General features: G+C 45.5%; 1 protein-coding gene across 3 annotated transcripts in view; it reads right to left on the bottom strand.

Annotated features, from left to right (window-relative positions):
* The window catches only part of LOC124031230 (inositol 1,4,5-trisphosphate receptor type 1-like), a 189,796-nt gene extending 177,120 nt beyond the window's left edge, over positions 1–12,676 (bottom strand). For all 3 annotated transcript variants that reach the window (XM_046342257.1, XM_046342258.1, XM_046342259.1), the window contains exons 1-3: positions 12,495–12,676; positions 10,628–10,744; positions 4,563–4,633 (exon numbers count right to left, since the gene is read on the bottom strand). In XM_046342257.1, the coding sequence (XP_046198213.1) occupies positions 4,563–4,633; positions 10,628–10,719 (163 nt within the window). In that variant the 5' untranslated portion in view covers positions 10,720–10,744; positions 12,495–12,676. The remainder of the gene's footprint in view (positions 1–4,562; positions 4,634–10,627; positions 10,745–12,494) is intronic.
* Positions 12,677–13,152: the final 476 nt, after the last annotated feature.

Raw genomic sequence — 13,152 nt, 5'->3', positions numbered from 1 at the left:
ACAGAAATTGTGCAGAACGTCCACGCATATTGAAATGGTGAACATACTGCAGTGCCGGGAAAAAGTGCTGATACTGAATGTTTTCCAATCTTTAACCAAAACCTAATATTAAATAAAGGGAACCTGAGTTAACAAATAACAAAAACTATTTATACTTAATAAAGTAATGCAACACCCAGTGCCCCAGTCTGAGAAAGTAACTGCCCCCTTACACTCAGTAACTGGCTGTGCCACCTTTAGCTGCAATGACTGCAACCAAACACTTCCTGTAGTTGTTGATCAGTCTGTCACATTGTGGAGGAGGAATGTTAGACCACTCTTACATGCGGAACATAACTAAGCAACATTTGTGGGTTTTCAAGTATGAACTGCTCGTTTCAAGTCCTGCCACAACATCTCAATTGGGATTAGGTCTGGACTTTGACTAGGCCATTCCAAAACTGTAAATGTGTTGCTTTTTAACCATTTTCATGATTGTGTGTTTTGGATCATTGTCTTGATGCACGACCCAGCTGCGCTCCTGCTTCAGCTCACAGGCGGATGGCCTGACATTCTCCTGTAGAATTCTCTGATATACTGCAGAATTCATGGTTCCTTCTATTAAGGCAAGTCATCCATGTCCTGAGGCAGCAAAGCATCCCCAAACCATCACACTACCACCACCATGTTTGACCGTTGGTATGAGTTTCTTACTGAGGAATGCAGTGTTTGGTTTTTCTCATCCAAAAAGTTTGCCAAAAAGGACCTGGAAGCACCGGGATGATCATCAAGACTCTTGGAAGAATGTTCTATGGACAGATGAGTCAAAAGTATAACTTTTTGGAAAACATGGGTCCCATTATGCCTGGTCAAAAACCAAACATTCCATAAGGACCTCATCCCAACGCTGAAGCGTGGTAGTGTGATGATTCCACAGTAAGGACCTCATCCCAACGGTGAAGCGTGGTGGTGGTAGAGTGATGGTTCCACAGTAAGGGCCTCATCCCAACGGTGAAGCGTGGTGGTGGTAGTGTGATGATTCCACAGTAAGGACCTCATCCCAACGGTGAAGCGTGGTGGTGGTAGTGTGATGATTCCACAGTAAGGACCTCGTCCCAACGGTGAAGCGTGGTGGTGGTAGTGTGATGATTCCACAGTAAGGACCTCGTCCCAACGGTGAAGCGTGGTGGTGGTAGTGTGATGATTCCACAGTAAGGACCTCATCCCAACGGTGAAGCGTGGTGGTGGTAGTGTGATGATTCCACAGTAAGGACCTCATCCCAACGGTGAAGCGTGGTGGTGGTAGTGTGATGATTCCACAGTAAGGACCTCATCCCAACGGTGAAGCGTGGTGGTGGTAGTGTGATGATTCCACAGTAAGGACCTCATCCCAACGGTGAAGCGTGGTGGTGGTAGTGTGATGATTCCACAGTAAGGACCTCATCCCAACGTTGAAGCGTGGTGGTGGTAGTGTGATGATTCCACAGTAAGGACCTCATCCCAACGGTGAAGCGTGGTGGTGGTAGTGTGATGGTTTGGGGATGCTTTGCTCTATGGAAGTTCTGAATGAATCAAGCCTGAAAAAACAAAAACTCAATACAAATTATGATTGTGCCCTGCCTCCTATCTACATACTGGAGTTATAGCCAATACATAGCCTACCGCATATTATACATAGCAGAAAAACATAAACCAAAACTGATTTAAGAGGTCTTCGGTACATAAATGGCCTAGCATATACCCCAAAATTAAACAAATTTGAGTAAACGCCTTTTGAGTGTGGACTGTATTATTATGCATACTGGATGGACTGGTTACCTTATACTACACTCTAAAACTGCTATCTATGAGTCTGGGAGAGAACGAGTCTAGGCGATGCTGTTGGTTCATTAATTTTGCAGTGCGGCTTACAGTTAGCCTACAATTAGTGAATTTGTATTTGGTTTGTTTGGTTTGAATAGCCTAATAGTACATTTTTATATTTTCATAATTAATTGGGTGACACATTACCTACAGAATATCTCACCACCATGCATTTCCAAATCAAATGTTATTGATCACATACACGTGATTAGCAGATGTTATTGCGGGTGTAGTGAAATGCTCCTCTCTCATTTATTCCTTTCTCCAGCATGCTGACGGGCTGTCAATTTAGTGAAATATGTTTCAATGTGAAAACATGTTACTATCAATGTCCACAAACAGATTTCAATTGGTTTCCTAAATTTAGTACTGGGTAGCAGCAGGAACAAGGTTGGAGAGCACATGGCAGAATATCACCTGTTGGGGCAGTGAGAGCATGCTCCTCAAACAGGAATATCACCTGTTGAGACAGTGACAGCATGCTCCTCAAACAGGAATATCACCTGTTGAGACAGTGAGAACCAGGAATATGCTCCTCAAACAGGAATATCACCTGTTGAGACAGTGAGGCATGCTCCTCAAACAGGAATATCACCTGTTGAGACAGTGAGAGCATGCTCCTCAAACAGGAATATCACCTGTTGAGACAGTGAGAGCATGCTCCTCAAACAGGAATATCACCTGTTGAGACAGTGAGAGCATGCTCCTCAAACAGGAATATCACCTGTTGAGACAGTGAGAGCATGCTCCTCAAACAGGAATATCACCTGTTGAGACAGTGAGAGCATGCTCCTCAAACAGGAATATCACCTGTTGAGACAGTGAGACATGTGATTGAGACATGCTCCTCAAACAGGAATATCACCTGTTGAGACAGTGAGAGCATGCTCAAACAGGATCAAACAGGAATATCACCTGTTGAGACAGTGAGAGCATGCTCCTCAAACAGGAATATCACCTGTTGAGACAGTGAGAGCATGCTCCTCAAACAGGAATATCACCTGAGACAGTGAATATCACCTGTTGAGACATGCTGCTCCTCAAACAGGAATATCACCTGTTGAGACAGTGAGAGCATGCTCCTCAAACAGGATTGAGACAGTGAGAGCATGCTCCTCAAACAGGATTGAGACAGTGAGAGCATGCTCCTCAAACAGGAATATCACCTGTTGAGACAGTGAGAGCATGCTCCTCAAACAGGAATATCACCTGTTGAGACAGTGAGAGCATGCTCCTCAAACAGGATTGCTGAGAGCATGCTCAAACACAGTGAATATCACCTGTTGAGACAGTGAGAGCATGCTCCTCAAACAGGAATATCACCTGTTGAGACAGTGAGAGCATGCTCCTCAAACAGGAATATCACCTGTTGAGACAGTGAGAGCATGCTCCTCAAACAGTATCACCTGTTGAGACAGTGATGCTCCTCAAACAGTGGTTGATGCGTGGAGTGACAATAAGTGTTGTATTCATTTCTCAGCTGCTACAAAACAGAGAAAGCGCACGGCCTCAACTTGCTATTCGAGTGCATACAGGTGATTTGTCTTTTCTCCCTGCCCCTGTTCACGCCCATTTGATAATGGGCCGTTCTTAACCTAAACTCATTTCAAAATAGGATCAGTTGATGAGAGAACAGCTGTCCACTCGGAGGCCAGAAACAGAATGCAAGCTTTTTTTTTTGCCACTTTTTCAAACATCAGTAACGTGTAGTCATACGATGTAGCCCCTGTTTTGATTTCTAAGACATTCTAAGGTTTGTATCCTTCACAACTATAGTTGCCAAATAACTCTTACTGTAGCATATAGGACCTGTTTTAAATGATCACTTTATTACGCGCAACATTCCCATTTCATATGTGCAGTCACTGTAATGGGAAAAATATCCTTTCTATTTTATTCAGCTAAGTTCAATTTTATTGTTCTTACTATAAAATCATATCAAATAAAATAACGGCACAGGACTTAGGCATATCTTGTCAGCTAAATTAACTAGCCTGCAGCCTTTGGCATATCCATAGCCAGATAACATAGTTGGCCAACTCCTATTCTGTTCTTACGAAATACATGTTCTTCATATCATAATGTTTCTTTAGACCTGTCTAAAATAAATCATGGATTTATTGTATGTTAAATTGACTTATTATACTTTTTTAAATGTAGATGCTCCAAATGCCCTCATCGTCGGCTTGTTCGTGTGGAGGCCTGGAAATGCTGAACTAGTATGTTAAGTAATGGTCAATTACGGTGAGAACGTGACTCTTTTGCATGACAACAACTGGCTGACAACATTTCATGAGCGCCACAGCCTTAGTCACAAGTTCAGTTGTACTTCCTGTGACAGAGCTATATATAGCCCAACTGCAAAACCCAGAGAAACATCTTCCTTCATGGGCCTCAATATGTTCACAGCCTCACAACATAGGAAAGATGATACACAAACACACACTGATAAAAAACCCAGATACAAGCATCACACACACAGATACAAGCATCACACACACAGATACAAGCATCACACACACACATCAAAGCGAGCTGTGCTTTTTGAAGTCCATGTGGACAGGAGTGATAATGGCGATAGCACCATAGAAACGCAGTGTAACACAATAAGAAACATCTTCAGTGGAACACACTGTGTAAACAGGTAGGATTTACTGAGGTGATGTGATGCTGCGTGAGCTGCTATAGTAGAATGAGATGGGAGTATACCATTCTCTTACCTCTGAACTTTTTGGGGGGGTTGTTCAGGTCCCCTGTGTCGGGCTGTACCACACAGCGGTCATCTACCAGCCTGTGGAGGGAAGAGACAATGACACGTCAAGTCAGAAACACACAGATAGTCGACCACACACCCCTCACATGCAAATAAACCTGAACAGTTTCAACATTATAAATGTGCAACACACATACAAATCTGCAAGCACATAGCTTTCTTTATTTTTCATATATAAGCCCCAGGCTCCAGACAAATGTGTACCCCATTCCACAAGGGTTATTCATTCTAGGTTAGGGTATATCTGGAAGAAACCAGCATCTTTTCAAATCGAAGGCTTTTATTTCAACTCATTGTTTCACAATAAAACCCTCCATTACATCCAAGCACATTGTCCGCCTGAGATCTTGTAATAAAGCACCACGTACACCCATAAAAAGTACACTGTTTTTTCATAACACTTAACCACAGAGCTCTGTTTATTTTGACTCCCTCAGTCACTACATTTAGACCAATCACATACTTGTGGTTACACCACAAGGTTTCTTGTATCGCCGTGGCTCTTCTACAGTCCACCAATTATGAGGAAGAAATGAGAGGATTAGCTGACCACTGCTAGTGGGCGAACTGACTAGCATTCCTGCCGCTGACAAATGTAGTTTTCTACTGGCTCATAATAACGGCTGCCTGGACCCCAGCCAGATACCACATCCATCCCAGTCATGTTCCTGTGGAGTTTACACACACACAGTCAGTCGTACTACACATGGACCTGTTTGCACCAGGGACACACCGCTCTGAAAATGACATAACACACTGAGGCTCCAGTCTACAGTGTCTACCTCCACAGAGCATCATACAGCATTGCTATACTGAGCATTTGATTCATATTATAGTAAGTTGTCAGAAAAGAGAACCTATGACTAGGGCTGTGGCGGTCATGACATTTTGTCAGCCGGTGATTGTCATTCAAATAACTCTGTCTGTCTGGTGGATGGTTAGTAATGTCTGATCTCTGTCTGGTGGATGGTTAGTAATGTCTGGTCTCTGTCTGTCTGTCCATGTCTGGTCTGTCTGTCCATGTCTGGTCTGTCTGTCCATGTCTGGTCTGTCTGCTGGTCTGTTAGTCTGGTGGATGGTTAGTAATTCCTGGTCTCTGTCTGTCTGGGTCTGGTCTCTGTCCGTCCGTCCGTGTCTGGTCCCTCTGTCCGTCCGTCCGTGTCCGTTCTCACTGTCCGTCCGTCCGTGTCCGTTCTCACTGTCCGTCCGTCCGTGTCCGTTCTCACTGTCCGTCCGTCCGTGTCCGTTCTCACTGTCCGTCCGTCCGTGTCCGTTCTCACTGTCCGTCCGTCCGTGTCCGTTCTCACTGTCCGTCCGTCCGTGTCCGTTCTCACTGTCCGTCCGTCCGTGTCCGTTCTCACTGTCCGTCCGTCCGTGTCCGGTCCCTGTCCCTCCGCCCGTGTCCGGTCTCACTGTCCGTCCGTCCCTCCGCCCGTGTCCGGTCTCACTGTCCGTCCGTCCCTCCGCCCGTGTCCGGTCTCACTGTCCGTCCGTCCCTCCGCCCGTGTCCGGTCTCACTGTCCGTCCGTCCCTCCGCCCGTGTCCGGTCTCACTGTCCGTCCGTCCCTCCGCCCGTGTCCGGTCTCACTGTCCGTCCGTCCGTCCGTCCCTCCGCCCGTGTCCGGTCTCACTGTCCGTCCGTCCCTCCGCCCGTGTCCGGTCTCACTGTCCGTCCGTCCCTCCGCCCGTGTCCGGTCTCACTGTCCGTCCGTCCCTCCGCCCGTGTCCGGTCTCACTGTCCGTCCGTCCGTCCGTCCGTGTCCGGTCTCACTGTCCGTCCGTCCGTCCGTGTCCGGTCTCACCGTCCGTCCGTCCGTCCGTGTCGGTCTCACCGTCCGTCCGTCCGTCCGTGTCCGGTCTCACCGTCCGTCCGTCCGTCCGTGTCCGGTCTCACCGTCCGTCCGTCCGTCCGTGTCCGGTCTCACCGTCCGTCCGTCCGTGTCCGGTCTCACCGTCCGTCCGTCCGTGTCCGGTCTCACCGTCCGTCCGTCCGTGTCCGGTCTCACCGTCCGTCCGTCCGTGTCCGGTCTCACCGTCCGTCCGTCCGTGTCCGGTCTCACCGTCCGTCCGTCCGTGTCCGGTCTCACTGTCCGTCCGTGTCCGGTCTCACTGTCCGGTCTCACTGTCCGTCCGTGTCCGGTCCCTGTCCGTCCATGTCCGGTCCCTGTCCGTCCGTCCGCGGTCTCTGTCCATCCGTCCATCCGCCCGTGTCCGGTCTCACTGTCCGTCCGTCCGTCAGGGTCCGGTCTCGCTGTCCGTCCGTCTGTCCGTCGGGGTCCGGTCTCACTGTCCGTGCGTCCGTCCGTCAGGGTCCGGTCTCACTGTCCGTCCATCCGTCCGTCGGGGTCCGGTCTCACTGTCCGTCCGTCGGGGTCCGGTCTCACTGTCCGTCCGTCCGTCCATCGGGGTCCGGTCTCACTGTCCGTCCGTCGGGGTCCGGTCTCTAACTCAGTGGAGGCAGTGAGGTCTCTTTCTGTTGTCTCAGCATGATCCACTTTTCATGAGCAGCAAGAGGGGGGTGTCCAGGGATCCTGAGTCTCTAGACGGCACTAGCATTACTAACCATCCCCCTTGTAAATCACATGTAAACAGAATCAAACCAGCAGTTGATGGCTCGTCTTCGCAAACTGGAATAAATACTCTTCAAATACATTGTCTGCGCAGCAGAGAGCATGCAATATAATCAATGTATAGACAAAGCAAATAAGTAAGTGAAAGGAATTGTGTGGCAGAAGCACATTAATTTAAAGACAAATATTTTTTTATTTAACTAGGCAAGTCAGTTAAGAATAAATTCGTATTTTACAATGGCAGCCTACCTTTTACAATGACAGCCGGCCTAACCCATCCCCTAACCCGGACGATGCTGGGCGAATTGTGCGCCGCCCTATGGAACTCTCGATTGCAACCGGTTGTGATACAGGCCAGGATCGAACCAGGGTCTGTAGTGACGCCTCTAGCACTGAGGCACAGTGCCTTAGACCGCTGCACCACTCGGGAGCCCAAAAGTGTTAATAATGTTATGGCATGTCTTAGTCACTGTGCGGAGTACAGTGCACACTATGCACACAGTGAGAAGTAGCAGAGGCACACAGTGAGAAGTAGCACAGATCTGGATAAAATGGACCAAAATACATGACATTACGAATACAAGAGTCAAACACTATGACATTCCCTTACATGTTATCTTGACCCAGAACAATAACCAAACCTGCATTGAATCGATTATAACTGAAGTCAGGTGAGATTGATGGAGAATACAATGGACTGTACAATCGTGGCCAAAAGTTTTGAGAAAGACACAAATATTAACTTCCACAAAGTTTGCTTCTTCAGTGTCTTTAGATATTTTTGTCAGATGTTACTATGGAATACTGAAGTATAATTACAAGTCCCTGATGTTTTTCCTGGAGAGAAGTGGCATCTTTGCTGCCCTTCTTGACACCAGGCCATCCTCCAAAAGTCTTCACCTCACTGTGTGTGCAGATTAGAGGTTGACCGATTATGATTTTTCAACGCCGATACCGATTAATGGAGGGCCCAAAAAGCTGATACCGATTCAAATCGGCCGATTTTTTTATTTGTAATAATGACAATTACAACAACACTGAATTAACACTTATTTTAACTTAATATAAAACATCAATAAAATCAATTTAGCCTCAAATAAATAATGAAACCTGTTCAATTTGGTTTAAATAATACAAAAACAAAGTGTTGGAGAAGAAAGTAATATGTGCCATGTAAAATATGTGCCATGTAAAAAAGCTAACGTTTAAGTTCCTTGCTCAGAACATGAGAACATATGAAAGTTGGTGATTCCTTTTAACATGAGACTTCAATATTCCAAGGTAAGAGGTTTTAGGTTGTAGTTGATATAGTATTTATAGGACTATTTCTCTCTATACCATTTGTATTTCATATACCTTTGACTATTGGATGTTCTTATAGGCACTATAGTATTGCCAGTGTAACAGTATAGCTTCCGTCCCCCTCCTCGCCCCTACCTGGGCTCAAACCAGGAACACATAGACAACAGCCACACTCGAAGCATCGTTACCCATCGCTTCACAAAAGCCGTGGCCCTTGCAGCGCAAGGGGACTAACTACTCCAAATCTAAAAGCGAGTGATGTTTGAAACAGTATTAGCGCACACCCAGCTAATCATTTCACATTGGTTACACCAGCCATTAGGCTGATAGGCTTGAAGTCATAAACAGGGCTGTGTTTGCGAAGAGCTGCTGGCAAAATGCACCGAAAATGCTGTTTGAATCAGACTTAATTATAACATAATAACACACAGAGATACGAGCCTTTGGTCATTAATATGGTCAAATCCGGAAACTATCATTTCGAAAACAAGACGTTTATTATTTCAGTGAAATACAGAACCGTTCCATATTTTATCTAACGGGTGGCATCCATCAGTCTAAATATTCCTGTTACATTGCACAGCAACAGCCCCGAAATCTGAAGGATCAGGAGACGGTCTGTATGGAGGAGTGGGCCACAATCCCTCCTGCATTGTGTGCAAACCTGGTCAGGAACTACAGGAAACGTATGATCTCTGTAATTGCAAACAAAGGTTTCTGTACCAAATATTAAGTTCTACTTTTCTGATGTATCAAATACTTATGTCATGCAATAAAATGCAAATTAATTACTTAAAAATCATACAATGTGATTTTCTGGATCTTTGTTTTAGATTCCGTCTCTCACAGTTGAAGTGTACCTATGATAAACATTACAGACCTCTACATGCTTTGTAAGTAGGAAAACCTGCAAAATCAGCAGTGTATCAAATACTTGTTCTCCCCACTGTATCTGTAATAACTGTGGGAATATTTGCTGGTGTTTTTATAGTCTAATGTCCAATTTGTATTTTTATTTGCTCAGAAAAGCAGGCTGCTAGTTGGGGAACCCTGTTGTAGGAGAATTCCTGTGGAGTGTGTTTACGCGTTCTCACTGGTATTATGACCCTATATAAAATGTTTTCTCTTGCTCATACACAAATACAACTAATCATTGTGTGTCCAATATTGTCTATGGATCACCAACAGTCTACACATACCATACACAGGCATCCTCCCTACCTTTCTCCATCTGGGTTAAATCCTTTCTCCCTCCCTCCCAGACACATCTCTAGCACACAATCACACCTTATCATTGTGTGTTAATTAGTTCCCGCCTATTTCCCATTCTTCCCAGTCTACATACCCTCATGGTCATGGAGATACCCAGGACCAGACTCCCACTTCAAAGGGCTTAGTTTGACCAGCGCTGTTCTTTGAGAAAAGTGGAAATGTAATTTACCCTTCCAAACCACTCTGTATCAGTGGCCCACAGATGGCAGAGGGGCCCCTGAGCAGCACACACACAGCTCTGTGTGCCAGTACCTCCCTGCCATGATAACACTAACTTTCAGACTCACAGGCCACAACACCTCTCCTGTGATTCATCTCCACAGCATCCCTCTCTTAAACCCACACTCATCTTACGATTGGGGACACACACCACCACTACAGACTAAAGTCCTTTATATATGCACTGCAGAGCTTTGAAGGCAGTACCTTAATGACCTTCTCAAGTGTACATGAAGCTATCAATGTACCCTTAAAGGGATAGCTCCCTCCACAATTAAAGTGTGTCATGCATGTGCAGACCTCAAAAGTGCCCTAATGTCCAGGTGAGTTCATGTCCCATGGCATCTGCTGAGTAGATGCAGCTATATTCCTCCATTCCAAATGATTGGGAAATATATAGGCACCATCTAAAATGATTACATTAGACCAAGGCAGTTCGAAGTCTGGGGTCAGTCTGGGGAGGGCCAAAACACTTGGTTTAGGGACTGATGAATTAACACCAAGTAGAAACAAAAAAACAAGTGTTTCTGCACTCCAGGACCGGAATTGACCAGCCCTGCATTAGAAGACCTATGTTACCACCATTGCCATTCATTGCCAGTAAGTGATACTTGCTAAAGGAGGGAAGGGATAGGTGAACTTAACTCACCCCAGAGTGCTGATGAAGCCGTTGGTGGAGCCCTCTGCATACAAGGAGCAGATGTCCCCGATGTGCAGAAAACTGGACATCTTATCTGACATGTCTCACACACACACTGGTCCACACCTGGAGGAGAGTAGAGGCAGGAATTTTACAATCATATAAAGAGAATCACAACACACACTAACAAATGACTATAGGGCCTGAGTTTTCCCAGACCTGGGCAGGTCACACAGTCAGGAATAACCATAAGAGTGACATTTTGTGCATCTTCACTTTGTCATGTCATCCTCCTAACCCTGTAAACTGTAAAGACATTACAGTCCTGCATATATAAATGACTGTTTATTTGCATTACAAATGAACAGGGAATCAATTCAAACTGGGGTAAAATTGTAACATGTATCTTGGAAACACAAGGCCTTGCCATCAGTAGATTTCAGATTCCAAAATCCACCTTGGATTTCCTTACATTACATTATTCTAATGGAGCAGAACGTTGGTTTCCCAGTTCTAGTGAGGTGATTTGGAACAGAGGAAACCCGGAGAGAAAGGGAGCAGGAGGTTTTGCATGGGGCCAGGCACTATCTGATGCTCCAGCCTGGTGTAGCTGGGTGAGGGGGAAACAGTTCATGATTAGGAGAGAAACAGGAAGAACATGCAGCTGTATGTAGTATACCTGCTCTGGGCTATAAGATGGAAGGAGTGTTAGACCAGTCAGTTCACAGTGTTTTATTGTAACACTGATCCAGGCTGGGTTACAATCCGGGTTGGATTCCACCCCCTTTCAATTCAGGGAATGAAAATGGCCCTTACTTTGTATTGGACTTGAACTGAATTATAAAAGGACCCCAACCCTGATTAGAATACAATGAATGAGGCCATGACTATTGGGGTGAAACATGGTCTAGTGCATGGTTACTGTACTACAGGTGTTATAGTGCATAGTGAGTAAAGCAGTGTCCTGTGCTGTGTTGTTTAGAGCCTAGAGCCCAGTCGATTTCCTGATCACTTAGTCTCGTGTTACCATACTCCCCATGTCACGCTCACCACGAACAGCGAGGACACCTGGAAACTGAGGCTACAGACCACTTGACCTGTCCAGGAAAAACTCCAGACCCTAATTGTAGGCTGTCATTGGGGCTTAGAGCTTTTCCTGTTGATGTGGCTAGTAAAGAAAAACTCCTGGAACATATTGTACCTCCTGAGTCACATTGGTGACGTTTGTGTCTTTCAGAACTCAATGACAGGCTACTAAACTTGCACAGAAGGAGCTCTATCTACACATTTGCATTATTTGCCTACACTGCGACATCATCCATTAGAGTACATCGAGGTTGATCTTAACATATATTCAGACCTATGTGGTTTTGAACATACTTCTAAACATACTCAAGGAAAATAAACATGGAGATCAAATTCACCCCATCATACAACCTCAAAACCACATATCCAAACAATTAGTAGGCAACAGTAACTTATGACATAGGCTCCTGTAATTTATGTCCATCAACATGATGCCCAAGTCAATGGGTAAATTGTCAACATCAAATCCATGACCATGTTTAGCCCATTTTAGGTAGCCTACAAATCCCTTCCAATTTCACTGAACTTCAACACATCCCGAGACGAGTTGCCTAATAAATCAGGCTCCGATACCAGTTTATTAGTCTCATAGCCTTTCGAATCCGAGTGTGGAAGTTTGTCTCTCATCTCGGGAAAAAAAATGTGTTTCACCAGCGTCAGTGGAAAAAAATCATGACTGCCCGTTCATGATGACAGATACATTTCTGCGCTTCTTCCCTCGCCACAAGTAATACATATTTAACAGACGGGGATGCTACCCAAAACTGTACAGAGTTGTGCTAAACTTTACCTTCGCTGTGGTAAGTATTTGGGAACGACGCGCGCGGCTGGGTCAACGGGACAGCATTACAGCGATATACCGCTTTCGGCTCATCTATAGCACCAGATCCCGTTAGCGAGTTGAGTCCGATTTCTTTTCTTTTTTTCTTTTTACCGCTAATCACCCAGCCATCCGTTCGTTTACTACGTGAGCGTTCGTCCCGGCTCGAAGCTCTGGTGCCTCTCAGAAAACACTGGTCTCTGGGAAATGATGTTTATGGAATGGTTCTTTCAGATAAGTAACAAGGCCTACATCACATTTATGACTACAACTCCCACAGTGTGGTGGAGCGTTGCACGGAAACTTCGCCATCCAAACTTTAGACAAATTGCTGAAGGAAGTGACATTGAATTTTCGATCAAGAAATGCACTCACACATGCTTTTATGCCACACATTGATCAGGTTTGACCTTTGTTGATGGCAACACAACTAAGACCAATAATACATTCTATACAAGTAGCTATGAACTAAATGGGTTATGAGTATCTGCTGCCTTGTACGGCTCGTTTACTCGACCCGGCATGTACACTACCAAGCGGAAAATTGCCGCGTGCCGCTGAGTCCGCCCAGTGCTTGGCAGTATAAGTTCGAGTGTGCGTCAGGAATTCAGCATAGCAAGTTTGTAAG

Source organism: Oncorhynchus gorbuscha, linkage group LG03 (genome assembly GCF_021184085.1).
Source record: "Oncorhynchus gorbuscha isolate QuinsamMale2020 ecotype Even-year linkage group LG03, OgorEven_v1.0, whole genome shotgun sequence".
In the NCBI taxonomy this organism is placed as follows: Eukaryota; Metazoa; Chordata; class Actinopteri; order Salmoniformes; family Salmonidae; genus Oncorhynchus; species Oncorhynchus gorbuscha.
The sequence above is the reverse complement of the archived record's forward strand: the minus strand, read 5'-3'. Positions and strand labels throughout refer to the sequence as shown.